The sequence below is a fragment of the Oncorhynchus clarkii genome, unplaced genomic scaffold (genome assembly GCF_045791955.1).
Source record: "Oncorhynchus clarkii lewisi isolate Uvic-CL-2024 unplaced genomic scaffold, UVic_Ocla_1.0 unplaced_contig_3553_pilon_pilon, whole genome shotgun sequence".
Lineage (NCBI taxonomy): Eukaryota > Metazoa > Chordata > Actinopteri > Salmoniformes > Salmonidae > Oncorhynchus > Oncorhynchus clarkii.
Genome location: NW_027260972.1, coordinates 171,044 through 193,483, shown reverse-complemented (window position 1 = coordinate 193,483; position 22,440 = coordinate 171,044). Strand labels below are relative to the sequence as shown.

The window sequence follows — 22,440 nt, the reverse complement described above, 5'->3', positions numbered from 1 at the left end:
TGAGCCACTATTGGCCACACTGCCTTGTCTGTTTAATAACATGAGCCACTATTGGCCAAGCCTTGTCTGTTTAATAACATGAGCCACTATTGGCCACCAGTCCTTGTCTGTTTAATAACATGAGCCACTATTGGCCAAGCCTTGTCTGTTTAATAACATGAGCCACTATTGGCCAAGCCTTGTCTGTTTAATAACATGAGCCACTATTGGCCACCATGCCTTGTCTGTTTAATAACATGAGCCACTATTGGCCAAGCCTTGTCTGTTTAATAACATGAGCCACTATTGGCCACCAAGCCTTGTCTGTTTAATAACATGAGCCACTATTGGCCAAGCCTTGTCTGTTTAATAACATGAGCCACTATTGGCCACCAAGCCATGCCTTTAATCATGAGCCACTATTGGCCAAGCCTTGTCTGTTTAATAACATGAGCCACTATTGGCCAAGCCTTGTCTGTTTAATAACATGAGCCACTATTGGCCACCAAGCCTTGTCTGTTTAATAACATGAGCCACTATTGGCCAAGCCTTGTCTGTTTAATAACATGAGCCACTATTGGCCAAGCCTTGTCTGTTTAATAACATGAGCCACTATTGGCCAAGCCTTGTCTGTTTAATAACATGAGCCACTATTGGCCAAGCCTTGTCTGTTTAATAACATGAGCCACTATTGGCCAAGCCTTGTCTGTTTAATAACATGAGCCACTATTGGCCAAGCCTTGTCTGTTTAATAACATGAGCCACTATTGGCCAAGCCTTGTCTGAGCCCACCTCTCCTTCTTCTTTTCCTCCTTTCTTCTGTTTGCTTCTCCGCTTCTTGTCTTTCTTCTGATCCTTGCGGTCTTTCCCACCCTTCTTATCTTTATTTATGTTGTCTTTCCTCTTCTTCTCCTTCTCTTCCTCTTTCGCTGCTAATTCTGCAGCGACCTATCAGGAACAGACATGAGATGAGCATAGAAAAGGAAACGGAGTGTTTGTTAACTGTCTGTAGATTAGATGAGGACCATGGGTCATTAGTCTACCTGGTCAGGTGTCTTCTGTGCAAATATGGCTGTTGATCCTCCATCCTCAGCATTGGGGAAGTCAGGAAACTTTCCAGTGGCATCTCTACAATAAATAGCATGTTTTAAAGATACTTCCTGTTCTTAAATTATCATTACAGATGTATCATTCTTGATGAATTGTACTATGTCACACTGAGAGTTAGATGGCAGACCTCCAACAAGGTCACCAGAGGGCAGACCCTCCTAATGGTTAACTAAATGCCTCAGATACTTCCACTAATTAGGGGTGGTTCATGTCATGGAGCAGTTATCTCAATGTGGAGAGAAAATAATCACCCGACCAGGAATTGCTCTTTGGAACGCCAAACTATGTATCCCTCACTTCCCTTCCAGCTCTCATTATCCTAAACCTTAGAGAAACCCTGTGAACCAACGTTTAGCTTCCAACTTCCTTCAAATCTGGTCCTCTCCTCTTGGCCTCAAAATGTTTGTGTTCTCATCAGACAGGTTGAGGAAGCTGTACCAACAGGGTTTACAGGGTTTAGATTCTCATCAGACAGGTTGAGGAAGCTGTACCGACAGGGTTTAGATTCTCATCAGACAGGTTGAGGAAGCTGTACCGACAGGGTTTAGATTCTCATCAGACAGGTTGAGGAAGTTGTACCGACAGGGTTTAGATTCTCATCAGACAGGTTGAGGAAGCTGTACCAACAGGGTTTAGAGTTTAGACTGGAGGGTGTGACCACCTCATCCATCCGTCACGGTGCTTATAATTTTGTCAGCAGCTCAGCCGAGGTCACAGCAGAGGGCAGGGCCGTGGAGGCCAGGCTGGAGCCTGAGACACTGGGGATGCGTCCCAAATGGGCCCATAGGACTCTGATCAAATGTAGTACACTATTTAGGGAATAGGGTGCCTTTTGGGATGCAGACTGGGGCTGAATGTGGAGGCCAGGGCCATTGTGGGTCATTGCTTCGTCCCCATGGGAGCTGTTCTCTCTCTGTTCACTCCCCAGGGCTCTCCAGCCTGGATGACTTATGTCCATTGTTCCTGCTCTACTGGGTAGGCAGGCAGCATCCACCGCTGGCCAACCATAAATCACCCTGGAATGCACTAATAGGCAGCTAGCATGGAGGGGAAGACACACACACATGGAGGGAAGACACACACACATGGAGGGGAAGACACACACACATGGAGGGGAAGACACACACATGGAGGGGAAAAGACACACACATGGAGGGGAAGACACACACACATGGAGGGAAGACACACACACATGGAGGGAAGACACACATGGAGGGAAGACACACATAGAGGGAAGACACACATAGAGGGGAGACACACACACATAGAGGGGAGACACACACACATAGAGGGGAGACACACACACATAGAGGGGAGACACGCACACATGGAGGGAAGACACACATGGAGGGAAGACACACATAGAGGGAAGACACACATAGAGGGAAGACACACATAGAGGGAAGACACACATAGAGGGAAGACACACATAGAGGGACAGACACACATAGAGGGAAGACACACATAGAGGGAAGACACACATAGAGGTGAGACACACATAGAGGGAAGACACACATAGAGGGGAGACACACATAGAGGGGAAGACACACATAGAGGGGAAGACACACATAGAGGGGAAGACACACATAGAGGGAAGACACACACGGAGGGGAAGACACACACATGGAGGGAAGACACACATAGAGGGGAGAAGACACACATAGAGGGAAGACACACATAGAGGGGAGACACACATAGAGGGAAGACACACATAGAGGGAAGACACACATAGAGGGGAAGACACACAAAGAGGGAAGACACACATAAAGGGAAGACACACAGAAGAAAGACACACATAGAGGGAAGACACACATAGAGGGAAGACACACCTAGCCACTGACTGTGACTCCTTTCCTCCGGCCATATCCTGCACCTAACAGCCATTAGGCCTCACACGAACACTCTGTTTTTGCTCTTGTCCTCACCCTCCCCTTTTCCATTCCAACCTCCTCTTCATGACACGAACAGGGATAGATACATACTGGTGGTGAAGGGTTTGGCAGGAGCCAGGAAGAGTCTATGGGTGTGATAACCTCAGAGACATGGCAGTGAAAGAGGCAGGAGTTAGTTTGGGCAGAGAGAAGATAACACAGAAAAAAAACAGCTACTGTGAAAGAAGACAGACTTCCCTGTTGCCTGCCTGTCTCACCGGCACTCGATAAACCACTGTCTGATCTGCTCCTGCAGGGTTTCCCGTAGGTCAGGGCCGTCCACGGCACGCACAGACTCCTTGATGCTGACCAGGGCCCTCTGATACTCAGCCTCATTCTCCTCCTGGACCAGCCTGCGAGTCGTCTCCACCTGCTGGGCCTTCAGCTGGGCCACGCTGGGCCTCTGCTGCTGCTGCTCTGGAGGGACCTGAGGACCAGGGAGGACCAGACACAGCTATAGAGATTAGTGGGGTGAGGCAGGGAGGCAGCTTAAGCCCCACCCTCTTTAACATATCTATCAACGAATTGGCGAGGGCACTAGAACAGTCTGCAGCACCCGGCCTCACCCTACTAGAATCTGAAGTCAAATGTCTACTGTTTGCTGATGATCTGGTGTTTCTGTCTCTGACCAAGGACGGCCTACAGCAGCTCCTAGATCTTCTGCACAGATTCTGCCAGACCTAGGCCCTGACAGTAAATCTCAATAATGGTGTTCCAAAAAAGGTCCAGTCGCCAGGACCACAAATACAAATTCCATCTAGACACCTTTGCCCTAGAGCACACAAAAAATGATACATACCTCGGCCTAAACATCAGCGCCACAGGTAACTTCCACAAAGCTGTGAACGATCTGAGAGACGAGGACCATCAAAAGGAGCATAAAATTCGACATACCAATTAGGATCTGGCTAAAAATACTTGAATCAGTCATAGAGCCCATTGCCCTTTATGGTTGTGAAGTCTGGGGTCTGCTCACCAACCAAGAATTCACAAAATGGAACAAACACCAAATTGAGACTCCGCATGCAGAATTCTGCAAAAATATCCTCAGTGTACAACGTAAAACACCAAATAATGCATGCAGAGCAGAATTAGGCCGATACCCGCTAATTATCAACATCCAGAAAGATTTTCTACAACCACCTAAAAGGAAGCGATTCCCAAACCTCCCATAACAAAGCCATCACCTACAGAGAGATGAACCTGGAGAAGAGTCCCCTAAGCAAGCTGGTCCTGGGGCTCTGTTCACAAACACAAACACACCCCACAGAGCCTCAGGACAGCAACACAATTAGACCCAACCATATCATGAGAAAACAAAAAGATAATTACTTGACACATTGGAAAGAATTAACAGTGGCAGAATACCTGACCACTGTGACTGACCCAAATTTAAGGAAAGCTTTGACTAAGTACAGGCTCAGTGAGCATAGCCTTGTTATTGAGAAAGGTCGTCATAGGCAGACCTGGCCAACAAGAGAAGACAGGCTATGTGCACATTGCCCACAAAATGAGGTGGAAACTGTGCAGCACTTCCTAACCTCTTGCCAAATGTATGACCATATTAGAGACACAGATTTCCCTCAGATTACACAGATCCACAAAGAATTTGAATCCAAATCCAATCCAATCCCAGCAGCAAGATTTGTGACCTGTTGCCACAAGAAAAGGGCAACCAGTGAAGAACAAACACCTTTTATCTGCCTTTTGTAATTTAACTATTTGCACATTGTTACAACAATGTATATAGACATAATATGACATATGAAATGTCTTTATTCTTTTGTAACTTTTGTGAATGTAATGTTTACTGTTTTAATGTTTATTTCCCTTGCTTAGGCAATGTTTCCCATGCCAATAAAGCCCCTTAAAGAGAGAGAGAGAGAGAGACAGAGAGACAGACAGGGAAACAGATTTATCACAAAGGGAAGATAAACATAGTTACCATGGCACCAAGGCTTGTCTGGTTATCACCACTGGTACTGATTGGCTGACCTTCCCCATACAGACGTGTCTGTGTTTATTGACTCAGAGTAACCCTGCCCCTTTGTTACCCAACACAGTCCTGGTAGAGGGAACAGTGAACAAGCACACCCACCATTCCCAGAAATATCATCTCCTCCAACCGTTCTCTCCTGGTCCTCTTCCTCTGACTGTAGCCCCGCCAAACCTGGAACATACCAGAACAACAGGACAGCTAGGACACAACACAGGACACCTAGAACACACCAGAACAACAGAACAGATAGGACACAACACAGGACACCTAGAACACACCAGAACAACAGGACAGCTAGGACACAACACAGGACACCTGGAACATACCAGAACAACAGGACAGCTAGGACACAACACAGGACACCTAGAACACACCAGACAAACAGGACACCTAGGACACAACACAGGACACCTGGAACATACCAGAACAACAGAACAGATAGGACACAACACAGGACACCTAGAACACAACAGAAAAACAGGACACCTAGGACACAACACAGGACACCTGGAACATACCAGAACAACAGGACAGCTAGGACACAACACAGGACACCTAGAACACACCAGAACAACAGGACAGCTAGGACACAACACAGGACACCTGGAACATACCAGAACAACAGGACAGCTAGGACACAACACAGGACACCTAGAACACACCAGAACAACAGGACAGCTAGGATACAACACAGGACACCTAGAACACACCAGAACAACAGGACAGCTAGGACACAACACAGGACACCTGGAACATACCAGAACAACAGAACAGCTAGGACACAACACAGGACACCTAGAACACACCAGAACAACAGGACAGCTAGGACACAACACAGGACACCTAGAACACACCAGACAAACAGGACACCTAGAACACAAAAATACATACCTAGAACCCAAATCAAGACACACATAGAACATAAAACGAGACAAGTTGAACACAACACAAGGGGACAGACAAAAGGGGATTTTATAACCAGCATGCCCATACTGCATTGCATGAACAGCTGAGCAGAGCCCGACAAATGCCAAACACTCAGGACCCGGGGGCTGGCAGGCAGCTAATATCCAGGAGACAGACGCTACTCATGATAACACCTGTCCCCCCCCCCCCCCGTAGAAGAGACCCCTCTCTTTGTCTGGTCTGCTACAATACATTCCACATAGACAAGGAATGTAACTCTACTGCAGGGAGGAATGAGCCTCTATGTATCAGTCACAGTGGTGGTGTCATCTGATATAAAAGTAGTGTCCTGTTCTACCAAGGTGCTGCTTACAAAGTCAGGTTTGTCTAACAGTGTTTGGTCGATACCGTCCCTTGTGCAAGACAGGGATTAACATTGACCCAGCGCTCTGACCTGAACATGAACCCTAACAGGTCAGGTCAACAGAACCACTTGTCACTACCTCAGCCATGCCACATTATTATAACGATACATGATCCAACCTCTCCATAAAATATCTACACACCCGATTCCTCCGTGAAAGCAATGTGCCCAGCGGCTTTGTTAGGCCAGAGATGGTTTACACTTGGGCCGATGAGAGAGAATGGTGGGGGGAACTGAAAGGGAGTCTGAATTTTAGGTGTTTGTTTCCATGACCTTGCTGATCATGTAATGTGATGACCCCGCGTTTTGACATCTGGGTGTCAGTACGAGAACATCTAGGTGGTACTCTGGTTCTGAACCAACCAACAACAGAGAGGTGACATTGAGATAACATTGTTGAGATGGAGTTCTTGTGCCTTTTTGCAAAGCAGGCAGAAAACTATATCACTTGGATCCATGTCTCCATACAAAGTAAAAGCAGCCATCGATCTGGACTTGGACTCAGTCCAAGTGTCTAGCAGAGTTTTATACAGATGGTATTCTGTTACCCATCTTTGAGCAATTCATCAAGAGGTGGTTCGGCTTTGACTAGAGAGAGTGGGATGAACTACAACCCTCTGACTAGAGAGAGTGGGATGAACTACAACCCTCTGACTAGAGAGAGTGGGATGAACTACAACCGTCTGACTAGAGAGAGTGGGATGAACTACAACCCTCTGACTAGAGAGAGTGGGATGAACTCCAACCCTCTGACTAGAGAGAGTGGGATGAACTACAACCCTCTGACTAGAGAGAGTGGGATGAACTACAACCCTCTGACTAGAGAGAGTGGGATGAACTCCAACCCGCTGACTAGAGAGAGTGGGATGAACTACAACCCTCTGACTAGAGAGAGTGGGATGAACTACAACCCTCTGACTAGAGAGAGTGGGATGAACTACAACCCTCTGACTAGAGAGAGTGGGATGAACTACAACCCTCTGACTAGAGAGAGTGGGATGAACTACAACCCTCTGACTAGAGAGAGTGGGATGAACTCCAACCCTCTGACTAGAGAGAGTGGGATGAACTACAACCCTCTGACTAGAGAGAGTGGGATGAACTACAACCCTCTGACTAGAGAGAGTGGGATGAACTACCACCCTCTGACTGGAGAGAGTGGGATGAACTACAACCCTCTGACTAGAGAGAGTGGGATGAACTACCACCCTCTGACTAGAGAGAGTGGGATGAACCCTCTGACTAGAGAGAGTGAGATGAACTACAACCCTCTGACTAGAGAGAGTGGGATGAACTACAACCCTCTGACTAGAGAGAGTGGGATGAACTACAACCCTCTGACTAGAGAGAGTGGGATGAACTACAACCCTCTGACTAGAGAGAGTGGGATGAACTACAACCCTCTGACTAGAGAGAGTGGGATGAACTACAACCCTCTGACTAGAGAGAGTGGGATGAACTACAACCCTCTGACTAGAGAGAGTGGGATGAACTACAACCCTCTGACTAGAGAGAGTGGGATGAACTACAACCCTCTGACTAGAGAGAGTGGGATGAACTACAACCCTCTGACTAGAGAGAGTGGGATGAACTACAACCCTCTGACTAGAGAGAGTGGGATGAACTACAACCCTCTGACTAGAGAGAATGGGATGAACTACAACCCTCTGACTAGAGAGAGTGGGATGAACTACCACCCTCTGACTAGAGAGAGTGGGATGAACTACAACCCTCTGACTAGAGAGAGTGGGATGAACTACAACCCTCTGACTAGAGAGAGTGGGATGAACTACAACCCTCTGACTAGAGAGAGTGGGATCAACCCTCTGACTAGAGAGAGTGAGATGAACTACAACCCTCTGACTAGAGAGAGTGGGATCAACCCTCTGACTAGAGAGAGTGAGATGAACTACAACCCTCTGACTAGAGAGAGTGGGATGAACTACAACCCTCTGACTAGAGAGAGTGGGATGAACTACAACCCTCTGACTAGAGAGAGTGAGATGAACTACAACCCTCTGACTAGAGAGAGTGGGATGAACTACAACCCTCTGACTAGAGAGAGTGGGATGAACTACCACCCTCTGACTGGAGAGAGTGGGATGAACTACAACCCTCTGACTAGAGAGAGTGGGATGAACTACCACCCTCTGACTAGAGAGAGTGGGATGAACCCTCTGACTAGAGAGAGTGAGATGAACTACAACCCTCTGACTAGAGAGAGTGGGATGAACTACAACCCTCTGACTAGAGAGAGTGGGATGAACTACAACCCTCTGACTAGAGAGAGTGGGATGAACTACAACCGTCTGACTAGAGAGAGTGGGATGAACTACAACCCTCTGACTAGAGAGAGTGGGATGAACTCCAACCCTCTGACTAGAGAGAGTGGGATGAACTACAACCCTCTGACTAGAGAGAGTGGGATGAACTACAACCCTCTGACTAGAGAGAGTGGGATGAACTCCAACCCGCTGACTAGAGAGAGTGGGATGAACTACAACCCTCTGACTAGAGAGAGTGGGATGAACTACAACCCTCTGACTAGAGAGAGTGGGATGAACTACAACCCTCTGACTAGAGAGAGTGGGATGAACTACAACCCTCTGACTAGAGAGAGTGGGATGAACTACAACCCTCTGACTAGAGAGAGTGGGATGAACTCCAACCCTCTGACTAGAGAGAGTGGGATGAACTACAACCCTCTGACTAGAGAGAGTGGGATGAACTACAACCCTCTGACTAGAGAGAGTGGGATGAACTACCACCCTCTGACTGGAGAGAGTGGGATGAACTACAACCCTCTGACTAGAGAGAGTGGGATGAACTACCACCCTCTGACTAGAGAGAGTGGGATGAACCCTCTGACTAGAGAGAGTGAGATGAACTACAACCCTCTGACTAGAGAGAGTGGGATGAACTACAACCCTCTGACTAGAGAGAGTGGGATGAACTACAACCCTCTGACTAGAGAGAGTGGGATGAACTACAACCCTCTGACTAGAGAGAGTGGGATGAACTACAACCCTCTGACTAGAGAGAGTGGGATGAACTACAACCCCCTGACTAGAGAGAGTGGGATGAACTACAACCCTCTGACTAGAGAGAGTGGGATGAACTACAACCCTCTGACTAGAGAGAGTGGGATGAACTACAACCCTCTGACTAGAGAGAGTGGGATGAACTACAACCCTCTGACTAGAGAGAGTGGGATGAACTACAACCCTCTGACTAGAGAGAGTGGGATGAACTACAACCCTCTGACTAGAGAGAATGGGATGAACTACAACCCTCTGACTAGAGAGAGTGGGATGAACTACCACCCTCTGACTAGAGAGAGTGGGATGAACTACAACCCTCTGACTAGAGAGAGTGGGATGAACTACAACCCTCTGACTAGAGAGAGTGGGATGAACTACAACCCTCTGACTAGAGAGAGTGGGATCAACCCTCTGACTAGAGAGAGTGAGATGAACTACAACCCTCTGACTAGAGAGAGTGGGATCAACCCTCTGACTAGAGAGAGTGAGATGAACTACAACCCTCTGACTAGAGAGAGTGGGATGAACTACAACCCTCTGACTAGAGAGAGTGGGATGAACTACAACCCTCTGACTAGAGAGAGTGGGATGAACTCCAACCCTCTGACTAGAGAGAGTGGGATGAACTACAACCCTCTGACTAGAGAGAGTGGGATGAACTACAACCCTCTGACTAGAGAGAGTGGGATGAACTACCACCCTCTGACTGGAGAGAGTGGGATGAACTACAACCCTCTGACTAGAGAGAGTGGGATGAACTACCACCCTCTGACTAGAGAGAGTGGGATGAACCCTCTGACTAGAGAGAGTGAGATGAACTACAACCCTCTGACTAGAGAGAGTGGGATGAACTACAACCCTCTGACTAGAGAGAGTGGGATGAACTACAACCCTCTGACTAGAGAGAGTGGGATGAACTACAACCCTCTGACTAGAGAGAGTGGGATGAACTACAACCCTCTGACTAGAGAGAGTGGGATGAACTACAACCCTCTGACTAGAGAGAGTGGGATGAACTACAACCCTCTGACTAGAGAGAGTGGGATGAACTACAACCCTCTGACTAGAGAGAGTGGGATGAACTACAACCCTCTGACTAGAGAGAGTGGGATGAACTACAACCCTCTGACTAGAGAGAGTGGGATGAACTACAACCCTCTGACTAGAGAGAGTGGGATGAACTACAACCCTCTGACTAGAGAGAATGGGATGAACTACAACCCTCTGACTAGAGAGAGTGGGATGAACTACCACCCTCTGACTAGAGAGAGTGGGATGAACTACAACCCTCTGACTAGAGAGAGTGGGATGAACTACAACCCTCTGACTAGAGAGAGTGGGATGAACTACAACCCTCTGACTAGAGAGAGTGGGATCAACCCTCTGACTAGAGAGAGTGAGATGAACTACAACCCTCTGACTAGAGAGAGTGGGATCAACCCTCTGACTAGAGAGAGTGAGATGAACTACAACCCTCTGACTAGAGAGAGTGGGATGAACTACAACCCTCTGACTAGAGAGAGTGGGATGAACTACAACCCTCTGACTAGAGAGAGTGGGATGAACTCCAACCCTCTGACTAGAGAGAGTGGGATGAACTACAACCCTCTGACTAGAGAGAGTGGGATGAACTACAACCCTCTGACTAGAGAGAGTGGGATGAACTACCACCCTCTGACTGGAGAGAGTGGGATGAACTACAACCCTCTGACTAGAGAGAGTGGGATGAACTACCACCCTCTGACTAGAGAGAGTGGGATGAACCCTCTGACTAGAGAGAGTGAGATGAACTACAACCCTCTGACTAGAGAGAGTGGGATGAACTACAACCCTCTGACTAGAGAGAGTGGGATGAACTACAACCCTCTGACTAGAGAGAGTGGGATGAACTACAACCCTCTGACTAGAGAGAGTGGGATGAACTACAACCCTCTGACTAGAGAGAGTGGGATGAACTACAACCCTCTGACTAGAGAGAGTGGGATGAACTACAACCCTCTGACTAGAGAGAGTGGGATGAACTACAACCCTCTGACTAGAGAGAGTGGGATGAACTACAACCCTCTGACTAGAGAGAGTGGGATGAACTACAACCCTCTGACTAGAGAGAGTGGGATGAACTACAACCCTCTGACTAGAGAGAGTGGGATGAACTACAACCCTCTGACTAGAGAGAATGGGATGAACTACAACCCTCTGACTAGAGAGAGTGGGATGAACTACCACCCTCTGACTAGAGAGAGTGGGATGAACTACAACCCTCTGACTAGAGAGAGTGGGATGAACTACAACCCTCTGACTAGAGAGAGTGGGATGAACTACAACCCTCTGACTAGAGAGAGTGGGATCAACCCTCTGACTAGAGAGAGTGAGATGAACTACAACCCTCTGACTAGAGAGAGTGGGATCAACCCTCTGACTAGAGAGAGTGAGATGAACTACAACCCTCTGACTAGAGAGAGTGGGATGAACTACAACCCTCTGACTAGAGAGAGTGGGATGAACTACAACCCTCTGACTAGAGAGAGTGAGATGAACTACAACCCTCTGACTAGAGAGAGTGGGATGAACTACAACCCTCTGACTAGAGAGAGTGGGATGAACTACCACCCTCTGACTGGAGAGAGTGGGATGAACTACAACCCTCTGACTAGAGAGAGTGGGATGAACTACCACCCTCTGACTAGAGAGAGTGGGATGAACCCTCTGACTAGAGAGAGTGAGATGAACTACAACCCTCTGACTAGAGAGAGTGGGATGAACTACAACCCTCTGACTAGAGAGAGTGGGATGAACTACAACCCTCTGACTAGAGAGAGTGGGATGAACTACAACCGTCTGACTAGAGAGAGTGGGATGAACTACAACCCTCTGACTAGAGAGAGTGGGATGAACTCCAACCCTCTGACTAGAGAGAGTGGGATGAACTACAACCCTCTGACTAGAGAGAGTGGGATGAACTACAACCCTCTGACTAGAGAGAGTGGGATGAACTCCAACCCGCTGACTAGAGAGAGTGGGATGAACTACAACCCTCTGACTAGAGAGAGTGGGATGAACTACAACCCTCTGACTAGAGAGAGTGGGATGAACTACAACCCTCTGACTAGAGAGAGTGGGATGAACTACAACCCTCTGACTAGAGAGAGTGGGATGAACTACAACCCTCTGACTAGAGAGAGTGGGATGAACTCCAACCCTCTGACTAGAGAGAGTGGGATGAACTACAACCCTCTGACTAGAGAGAGTGGGATGAACTACAACCCTCTGACTAGAGAGAGTGGGATGAACTACCACCCTCTGACTGGAGAGAGTGGGATGAACTACAACCCTCTGACTAGAGAGAGTGGGATGAACTACCACCCTCTGACTAGAGAGAGTGGGATGAACCCTCTGACTAGAGAGAGTGAGATGAACTACAACCCTCTGACTAGAGAGAGTGGGATGAACTACAACCCTCTGACTAGAGAGAGTGGGATGAACTACAACCCTCTGACTAGAGAGAGTGGGATGAACTACAACCCTCTGACTAGAGAGAGTGGGATGAACTACAACCCTCTGACTAGAGAGAGTGGGATGAACTACAACCCTCTGACTAGAGAGAGTGGGATGAACTACAACCCTCTGACTAGAGAGAGTGGGATGAACTACAACCCTCTGACTAGAGAGAGTGGGATGAACTACAACCCTCTGACTAGAGAGAGTGGGATGAACTACAACCCTCTGACTAGAGAGAGTGGGATGAACTACAACCCTCTGACTAGAGAGAATGGGATGAACTACAACCCTCTGACTAGAGAGAGTGGGATGAACTACCACCCTCTGACTAGAGAGAGTGGGATGAACTACAACCCTCTGACTAGAGAGAGTGGGATGAACTACAACCCTCTGACTAGAGAGAGTGGGATGAACTACAACCCTCTGACTAGAGAGAGTGGGATGAACTACAACCCTCTGACTAGAGAGAGTGAGATGAACTACAACCCTCTGACTAGAGAGAGTGGGATGAACTACAACCCTCTGACTAGAGAGAGTGGGATCAACCCTCTGACTAGAGAGAGTGAGATGAACTACAACCCTCTGACTAGAGAGAGTGGGATCAACCCTCTGACTAGAGAGAGTGAGATGAACTACAACCCTCTGACTAGAGAGAGTGGGATGAACTACAACCCTCTGACTAGAGAGAGTGGGATGAACTACAACCCTCTGACTAGAGAGAGTGAGATGAACTACAACCCTCTGACTAGAGAGAGTGGGATGAACTACAACCCTCTGACTAGAGAGAGTGGGATGAACTACCACCCTCTGACTGGAGAGAGTGGGATGAACTACAACCCTCTGACTAGAGAGAGTGGGATGAACTACCACCCTCTGACTAGAGAGAGTGGGATGAACCCTCTGACTAGAGAGAGTGAGATGAACTACAACCCTCTGACTAGAGAGAGTGGGATGAACTACAACCCTCTGACTAGAGAGAGTGGGATGAACTACAACCCTCTGACTAGAGAGAGTGGGATGAACTACAACCGTCTGACTAGAGAGAGTGGGATGAACTACAACCCTCTGACTAGAGAGAGTGGGATGAACTCCAACCCTCTGACTAGAGAGAGTGGGATGAACTACAACCCTCTGACTAGAGAGAGTGGGATGAACTACAACCCTCTGACTAGAGAGAGTGGGATGAACTCCAACCCGCTGACTAGAGAGAGTGGGATGAACTACAACCCTCTGACTAGAGAGAGTGGGATGAACTACAACCCTCTGACTAGAGAGAGTGGGATGAACTACAACCCTCTGACTAGAGAGAGTGGGATGAACTACAACCCTCTGACTAGAGAGAGTGGGATGAACTACAACCCTCTGACTAGAGAGAGTGGGATGAACTACAACCCTCTGACTAGAGAGAGTGGGATGAACTACAACCCTCTGACTAGAGAGAGTGGGATGAACTACAACCCTCTGACTAGAGAGAGTGGGATGAACTACCACCCTCTGACTGGAGAGAGTGGGATGAACTACAACCCTCTGACTAGAGAGAGTGGGATGAACTACCACCCTCTGACTAGAGAGAGTGGGATGAACCCTCTGACTAGAGAGAGTGAGATGAACTACAACCCTCTGACTAGAGAGAGTGGGATGAACTACAACCCTCTGACTAGAGAGAGTGGGATGAACTACAACCCTCTGACTAGAGAGAGTGGGATGAACTACAACCCTCTGACTAGAGAGAGTGGGATGAACTACAACCCTCTGACTAGAGAGAGTGGGATGAACTACAACCCTCTGACTAGAGAGAGTGGGATGAACTACAACCCTCTGACTAGAGAGAGTGGGATGAACTACAACCCTCTGACTAGAGAGAGTGGGATGAACTACAACCCTCTGACTAGAGAGAGTGGGATGAACTACAACCCTCTGACTAGAGAGAGTGGGATGAACTACAACCCTCTGACTAGAGAGAGTGGGATGAACTACAACCCTCTGACTAGAGAGAATGGGATGAACTACAACCCTCTGACTAGAGAGAGTGGGATGAACTACCACCCTCTGACTAGAGAGAGTGGGATGAACTACAACCCTCTGACTAGAGAGAGTGGGATGAACTACAACCCTCTGACTAGAGAGAGTGGGATGAACTACAACCCTCTGACTAGAGAGAGTGGGATCAACCCTCTGACTAGAGAGAGTGAGATGAACTACAACCCTCTGACTAGAGAGAGTGGGATCAACCCTCTGACTAGAGAGAGTGAGATGAACTACAACCCTCTGACTAGAGAGAGTGGGATGAACTACAACCCTCTGACTAGAGAGAGTGGGATGAACTACAACCCTCTGACTAGAGAGAGTGAGATGAACTACAACCCTCTGACTAGAGAGAGTGGGATGAACTACAACCCTCTGACTAGAGAGAGTGGGATGAACTACCACCCTCTGACTGGAGAGAGTGGGATGAACTACAACCCTCTGACTAGAGAGAGTGGGATGAACTACCACCCTCTGACTAGAGAGAGTGGGATGAACCCTCTGACTAGAGAGAGTGAGATGAACTACAACCCTCTGACTAGAGAGAGTGGGATGAACTACAACCCTCTGACTAGAGAGAGTGGGATTAACTACAACCCTCTGACTAGAGAGAGTGGGATGAACTACAACCCTCTGACTAGAGAGAGTGGGATGAACTACCACCCTCTGACTAGAGAGAGTGGGATCAACCCTCTGACTAGAGAGAGTGGGATGAACTACAACCCTCTGACTAGAGAGAGTGGGATGAACTACAACCCTCTGACTAGAGAGAGTGGGATGAACTACAACCCTCTGACTAGAGAGAGTGGGATGAACTACAACCCTCTGACTAGAGAGAGTGGGATGAACTACAACCCTCTGACTAGAGAGAGTGGGATGAACTACAACCCTCTGACTAGAGAGAATGGGATGAACTACAACCCTCTGACTAGAGAGAGTGGGATGAACTACCACCCTCTGACTAGAGAGAGTGGGATGAACTACAACCCTCTGACTAGAGAGAGTGGGATGAACTACAACCCTCTGACTAGAGAGAGTGGGATGAACTACAACCCTCTGACTAGAGAGAATGGGATGAACTACAACCCTCTGACTAGAGAGAGTGGGATCAACCCTCTGACTAGAGAGAGTGAGATGAACTACAACCCTCTGACTAGAGAGAGTGGGATCAACCCTCTGACTAGAGAGAGTGAGATGAACTACAACCCTCTGACTAGAGAGAGTGGGATGAACTACAACCCTCTGACTAGAGAGAGTGGGATGAACTACAACCCTCTGACTAGAGAGAGTGAGATGAACTACAACCCTCTGACTAGAGAGAGTGGGATGAACTACAACCCTCTGACTAGAGAGAATGGGATGAACTACAACCCTCTGACTAGAGAGAGTGGGATGAACTACAACCCTCTGACTAGAGAGAGTGGGATGAACTACAACCCTCTGACTAGAGAGAGTGGGATGAACTACAACCCTCTGACTAGAGAGAGTGGGATGAACTACAACCCTCTGACTAGAGAGAATGGGATGAACTACAACCCTCTGACTAGAGAGAGTGGGATGAACTACCACCCTCTGACTAGAGAGAGTGGGATGAACTACAACCCTCTGACTAGAGAGAGTGGGATGAACTACAACCCTCTGACTAGAGAGAGTGGGATGAACTACAACCCTCTGACTAGAGAGAATGGGATGAACTACAACCCTCTGACTAGAGAGAGTGGGATCAACCCTCTGACTAGAGAGAGTGAGATGAACTACAACCCTCTGACTAGAGAGAGTGGGATCAACCCTCTGACTAGAGAGAGTGAGATGAACTACAACCCTCTGACTAGAGAGAGTGAGATGAACTACAACCCTCTGACTAGAGAGAGTGGGATGAACTACAACCCTCTGACTAGAGAGAGTGGGATGAACTACAACCCTCTGACTAGAGAGAGTGAGATGAACTACAACCCTCTGACTAGAGAGAGTGGGATGAACTACAACCCTCTGACTAGAGAGAATGGGATGAACTACAACCCTCTGACTAGAGAGAGTGGGATGAACTACAACCCTCTGACTAGAGAGAGTGGGATGAACTACAACCCTCTGACTAGAGAGAGTGGGATGAACTACAACCCTCTGACTAGAGAGAGTGGGATGAACTCCAACCCGCTGACTAGAGAGAGTGGGATGAACTACAACCCTCTGACTAGAGAGAGTGGGATGAACTACAACCCTCTGACTAGAGAGAGTGGGATGAACTACAACCCTCTGACTAGAGAGAGTGGGATGAACTACAACCCTCTGACTAGAGAGAGTGGGATGAACTACAACCCTCTGACTAGAGAGAGTGGGATGAACTACAACCCTTTGTGACCATATTAAAGTAAATTTCCAGTGAAAATCTCACTTTTAAAAGTTAACTCATACTCAAATAATGTTGTTAACTCATCCAATACTTGTATTTGTGGACAAAGTATAAATTGGGGGAAAAAAACACTTTAAAAAAAAAACAACTCAAACTTGTATCTCAAACAGACCATTTCAAAAATGCGTATTATTTCCTTATAGAGGATGATGTCATCATCCTGAGGATGAGCTGGCCAGTCAGTGGTCTACTTACATGAATATTTGTAACGCCCACACCATTCCAACACAGAAAAGCTGCGTTTTAACATACTTAATAAATGAAAAGGGAAAACTATTTCACTCATGTTGTAATTAACTATAAGTAATATTTCATAGAAATCTGGAAACACTGGACAGTTACTTTAACCCAGTTAATCAGCTTCCCTGACTGTTGGCTGTGTCTTTAGTGGTTCACTCGTATTAAAACATCAGTCAGGACTGTTCAACAGAAATTGGAGATGTTGGCCTGGTATTGAAAGTAAAGTTTGCGGACAACATATGAGAAACGAAACAATAAGTGTACTACACTCCTTACCTTCTGAATGCATGTGGCAGCCTGGTCGGGGTCCAGGGTGCTGATGGGTGTTTGGCTCTTGGCCTGGCTCCCTTCTTCCTCAGCCTGCCGTATCTCCTTCATGAAGCGATGCCTGAGCCGACCCTGCCGTGCACGCTCACAAACCTGAAGGACCCGAACAGCTTCCTCCAGACACATGGTCTGAACCGACACCTCCTGACACAGACAGCAGTATAGACATAAGAGGGACAGGACCTCAACACTGTGAGAGTAATGTTAACCTCCTCCCCAGGCATACAACTTGGGGAAGAAACATCTGCTGTGTGAGACTAGAGTAATGTTAACCTCCTCCCCAGGCATACAACTTGGGGAAGAAGGATCTGCTGTGTGAGACTAGAGTAATGTTAACCTCCTCCCCAGGCATACAACTTGGGGAAGAAGGATCTGCTGTGTGAGACTAGAGTAATGTTAACCTCCTCCCCAGGCATACAACTTGGGGAAGAAACATCTGCTGTGTGAGACTAGAGTAATGTTAACCTCCTCCCCAGGCATACAACTTGGAGAAGAAGGATCTGCTGTGTGAGACTAGAGTAATGTTAACCTCCTCCCCAGGCATACAACTTGGGGAAGAAACATCTGCTGTGTGAGACTAGAGTAATGTTAACCTCCTCCCCAGGCATACAACTTGGGGAAGAAACATCTGCTGTGTGAGAGTAATGTTAACCTCCTCCCCAGGCATACAACATGGGGAAGAAACATCTGCTGTGTGAGACTAGAGTAATGTTAACCTCCTCCCCAGGCATACAACATGGGGAAGAAACATCTGCTGTGTGAGACTAGAGTAATGTTAACCTCCTCCCCAGGCATACAACTTGGGGAAGAAGGATCTGCTGTGTGAGACTAGAGTAATGTTAACCTCCTCCCCAGGCATACAACTTGGGGAAGAAGGATCTGCTGTGTGAGACTAGAGTAATGTTAACCTCCTCCCCAGGCATACAACATGGGGAAGAAACATCTGCTGTGTGAGACTAGAGTAATGTTAACCTCCTCCCCAGGCATACAACTTGGGGAAGAAACATCTGCTGTGTGAGACTAGAGTAATGTTAACCTCCTCCCCAGGCATACAACTTGGGGAAGAAACATCTGCTGTGTGAGACTAGAGTAATGTTAACCTCCTCCCCAGGCATACAACTTGGGGAAGAAGGATCTGCTGTGTGAGACTAGAGTAATGTTAACCTCCTCCCCAGGCATACAACTTGGGGAAGAAACATCTGCTGTGTGAGACTAGAGTAATGTTAACCTCCTCCCCAGGCATACAACATGGGGAAGAAACATCTGCTGTGTGAGACTAGAGTAATGTTAACCTCCTCCCCAGGCATACAACTTGGGGAAGAAACATCTGCTGTGTGAGACTAGAGTAATGTTAACCTCCTCCCCAGGCATACAACTTGGGGAAGAAACATCTGCTGTGTGAGACTAGAGTAATGTTAACCTCCTCCCCAGGCATACAACTTGGGGAAGAAACATCTGCTGTGTGAGACTAGAGTAATGTTTAAGTTTAATATTTTATTCTACATCCACACTATATATCTAGGCTGAGGTAACCGTATTTATTTTAATGAATTTCATGATAACAATTGTAATAATTTCTTACATAAGGGAGTCTGATAGTGTGTTTCTCTAACCTGCTCAACCTGTTCAATGTGTCCCCCTTTAGCCATGACATGAGCCAGCATCTTCTCTCTGTCCCGCAGCACACGCATCTTCTCTCTCACAAAATACTGAGGGATGGGCACCTCCAGGTCCTCCTGCAAAATATAATATTGCATAAATATTTCTCTGTCGTTGTGTGTGATTCAAAAGGTAGAATCTCTGAGTTAAAGGGGTGAGTTCCAAATACTTTGAAAATGACTGTCAGGATACAGAAACTCCTTTTCTTCATTCCCCCTTCACGTCCTATCACTCAGTCCCCGGTACAGTACCACTGACTCACAGGTGTCAGCTTGAGGTCCTGCAGCACATCATCAAAGTAGTGGAACTCTGAGAACTCCAGCTCCACCATCTCGTTCTTGAGCTCCAGGATTCTACCCATCACGCCGTCCAACACGTGCCTGACCATGCGTCTCTTCTGGGGGTGAACTATCTGGTCGTAGACAGCCTCTAGGCTGCGGAAGATCTGCAGGTACTTCAGGTAGAAGGTGGCCAGGCCCTGGAAGACCTGCAGCCGGTCCTTCAGCGGCCGAGGGGCAGTGGGAGGGTGCTCATCCACCAGAAGGTCCTCCAAGGCTCCATGGGCCTGGACCCACATCCTGGTGTAGGAGCTGAGGAGAAGGACAAGGAGGAGAAGGGGAAAGAGAAGCAGAAGGGAGAGTGAAGGAGGAGAAGTGAGAGTGAAGGGAAAAAGAACAGGAGGAGAGAAAAGGTGAAGGGGAAACAGAAGGAGGAGGGGAAGGAGAAGGAGGAGGGGAAGGAGGAGAAGGGGAAGTGAAGGAGGAAGAGAAGGGAGAGCGAAGGGGAAGGGCATATCGTATGTGGATGGACATATTGGACATATTTCGAGGGGAGGGTTCTCTTTCTTACTATGTCTGGCTCTTTCTCTATCACTTTTCTCTCTTACTTTTCTGGACGGATCAAGGCCAAGGTAGAACCGTCACCTGCTTCAGGATAGCTGCCCTTGGCAGAGCTGTCTCTCCAGGTAATGTCTGATAAGTACCATTAAAAGGATTGAAGGATTCTAACACCTATTTCTTGCACTTTGCAGTAGATTGTCAATAACCCTCTCTTTGTCATGCAGTAACTGGCAGGTGGTTTGTCAGTCAAAACCTTCAAACAAGCCTAACACCACCTGGCTAAAACACCTGGGAATGAGAGGGGTGCACTTGTCTTCTTGGTCATAGTTGATATTTACTGTAGGTATAAAAATACCTTCCTACCTCAGCCTAGCTGTTGTAAAAATGTGAGTTTGTTGACACATAGAACAATCAATGCCATGAAGAAAACAAAAATGGCCGCTAGATATCCCTAATGTCACTCCCTAACAGCCATCAACAAATAACCATTATAGGCCTACAGATGTAGGATCTTAATTTGACCCATATTGTTGCAGCAAAATAATCCTGTAGCAACAGGATTTTTAACAGATTTTAACATTTAGTCCATAATCTGGCCAAAAGTAGACTACAAGAAAAGTGCAATACTGTTAATGTGTGTGTTATTGTAGGTTTTCAGTTCATTTATGTGAATTACAAAGCTCATCTGCATTTCCTGCGGTGCTGGAAAATTCTCAGCAACAAAACAAAGAGTGATCAAATTACGCTCCTACATCTGTAAACATGTAATTATTTTAACTTTTAACATAGTTGCTGCCTCTGTATATCTAAAAGAGCTGAGGCTTACAATGGTGAAACCATGCTCCTTTCATATTCCTATGAGGCCTGTGTCATTACCCTAAAGGCAGCATTTCCATGGCCCACTCTTGTTAAGGGACTGGTTGAATCAAAGCTGCCAGGGGTCAGTGGGTGGGAATGGGGCAGGTGTAGTGAGGACTAGGCTGAAAGGACATTTCTGAGGGGGACATTACAATAAAAATGAGAGGGTGTTGGGGAATTCAACCAGATACCCAACTAGTGCCCAGGCAACAACGCTGTTAAGTCAAAATAATTCAAAGGACCCCCAATGAAACCCCAAAAAACTACAAGGTCAACAAATCACAAAGGCTTAAACCGGTCAGGTGACCAGGAAATAAAGGATTAGGCTTTATTTTGTTTATTTTGTTTCACATGTCCTCAGTGAGTAGACATATTTCTGTGAATAAAGCTGTGTGGTAACATTTCAGTAACAACATCTAGGGATGGGAAATATAGCTCAGACTAACTGCTTTTGAAATGCTTAGCCAGGTTGATACAAACATGACTGTCTGTTGTTATGGGAACAGCAAAACACAATGTAGACTTCCTCTCTCTTTCGCAAACTGCTGCTCTCCCATAGCCCTTTTAATAGTCAGGAAATCATAAAGGAAGTATGACCACAACTGAGTAAGTGGTTGACTCTGTTTAGAGTTGTGCAGTGCCTCTCCTGGAAATGTCTGTGGGTGTCATTTGGATCTTTCCAAGTGTCCTATCGGCCTATATAGTCTAGCCACAACATTGGTTACAGAATTTGCACAATATGAGATACATCATGTAGATAAAACAAAATAGAATACCTGTGTGACATTCTTGAGTGTAATTCCGCGAGCTATGTTTCCAATAGAATTGCGAGTTCCGTTTTTCTTGATGCACTATAAGGCTATTAATGCACAAGCATTGCATTGGGCGGCAGGTAGCCTAGTGGTTAGGACGTTGTATTAGAAACCGAAAGGTTGTAAGATCGGAACCCCGAGTTGACAAGGTACAAATCTGTCGTTCTTCTCCTGAACAAGGAGAATTGTGTTCCTAGGCCATTATTGAAAATAATAACTTGTTCTTAACGGACTTTCCTTGTAAAATAAAAAAAATTACGCATCGGATGAAATTGAAAACATCTCACTTTAATTTCCAAATTAAAAAATGGGGTATTTAATGATAATAGCTATATTTACGTTAATGTAGGGGAAACACCGCTGTTCTAGATCGGTTCCATCC

At 47.0% G+C, this 22,440-nt stretch overlaps 1 protein-coding gene across 1 annotated transcript in view; it reads right to left on the bottom strand.

Moving 5' to 3' along the window:
- LOC139402736 (dynein regulatory complex protein 11-like) overlaps window positions 1–20,133 on the bottom strand; it is a 57,009-nt gene extending 36,876 nt beyond the window's left edge. Inside the window, exons 1-7 of the mRNA XM_071146645.1 lie at window positions 19,812–20,133; window positions 19,504–19,626; window positions 17,840–18,034; window positions 5,119–5,190; window positions 3,239–3,447; window positions 1,023–1,107; window positions 772–927 (exon numbers count right to left, since the gene is read on the bottom strand). Of these exons, the coding sequence (XP_071002746.1) occupies window positions 772–927; window positions 1,023–1,107; window positions 3,239–3,447; window positions 5,119–5,190; window positions 17,840–18,034; window positions 19,504–19,626; window positions 19,812–20,126 (1,155 nt within the window). The 5' untranslated portion in view covers window positions 20,127–20,133. The remainder of the gene's footprint in view (window positions 1–771; window positions 928–1,022; window positions 1,108–3,238; window positions 3,448–5,118; window positions 5,191–17,839; window positions 18,035–19,503; window positions 19,627–19,811) is intronic.
- Between the last annotated feature and the right edge of the window lie 2,307 nt (window positions 20,134–22,440).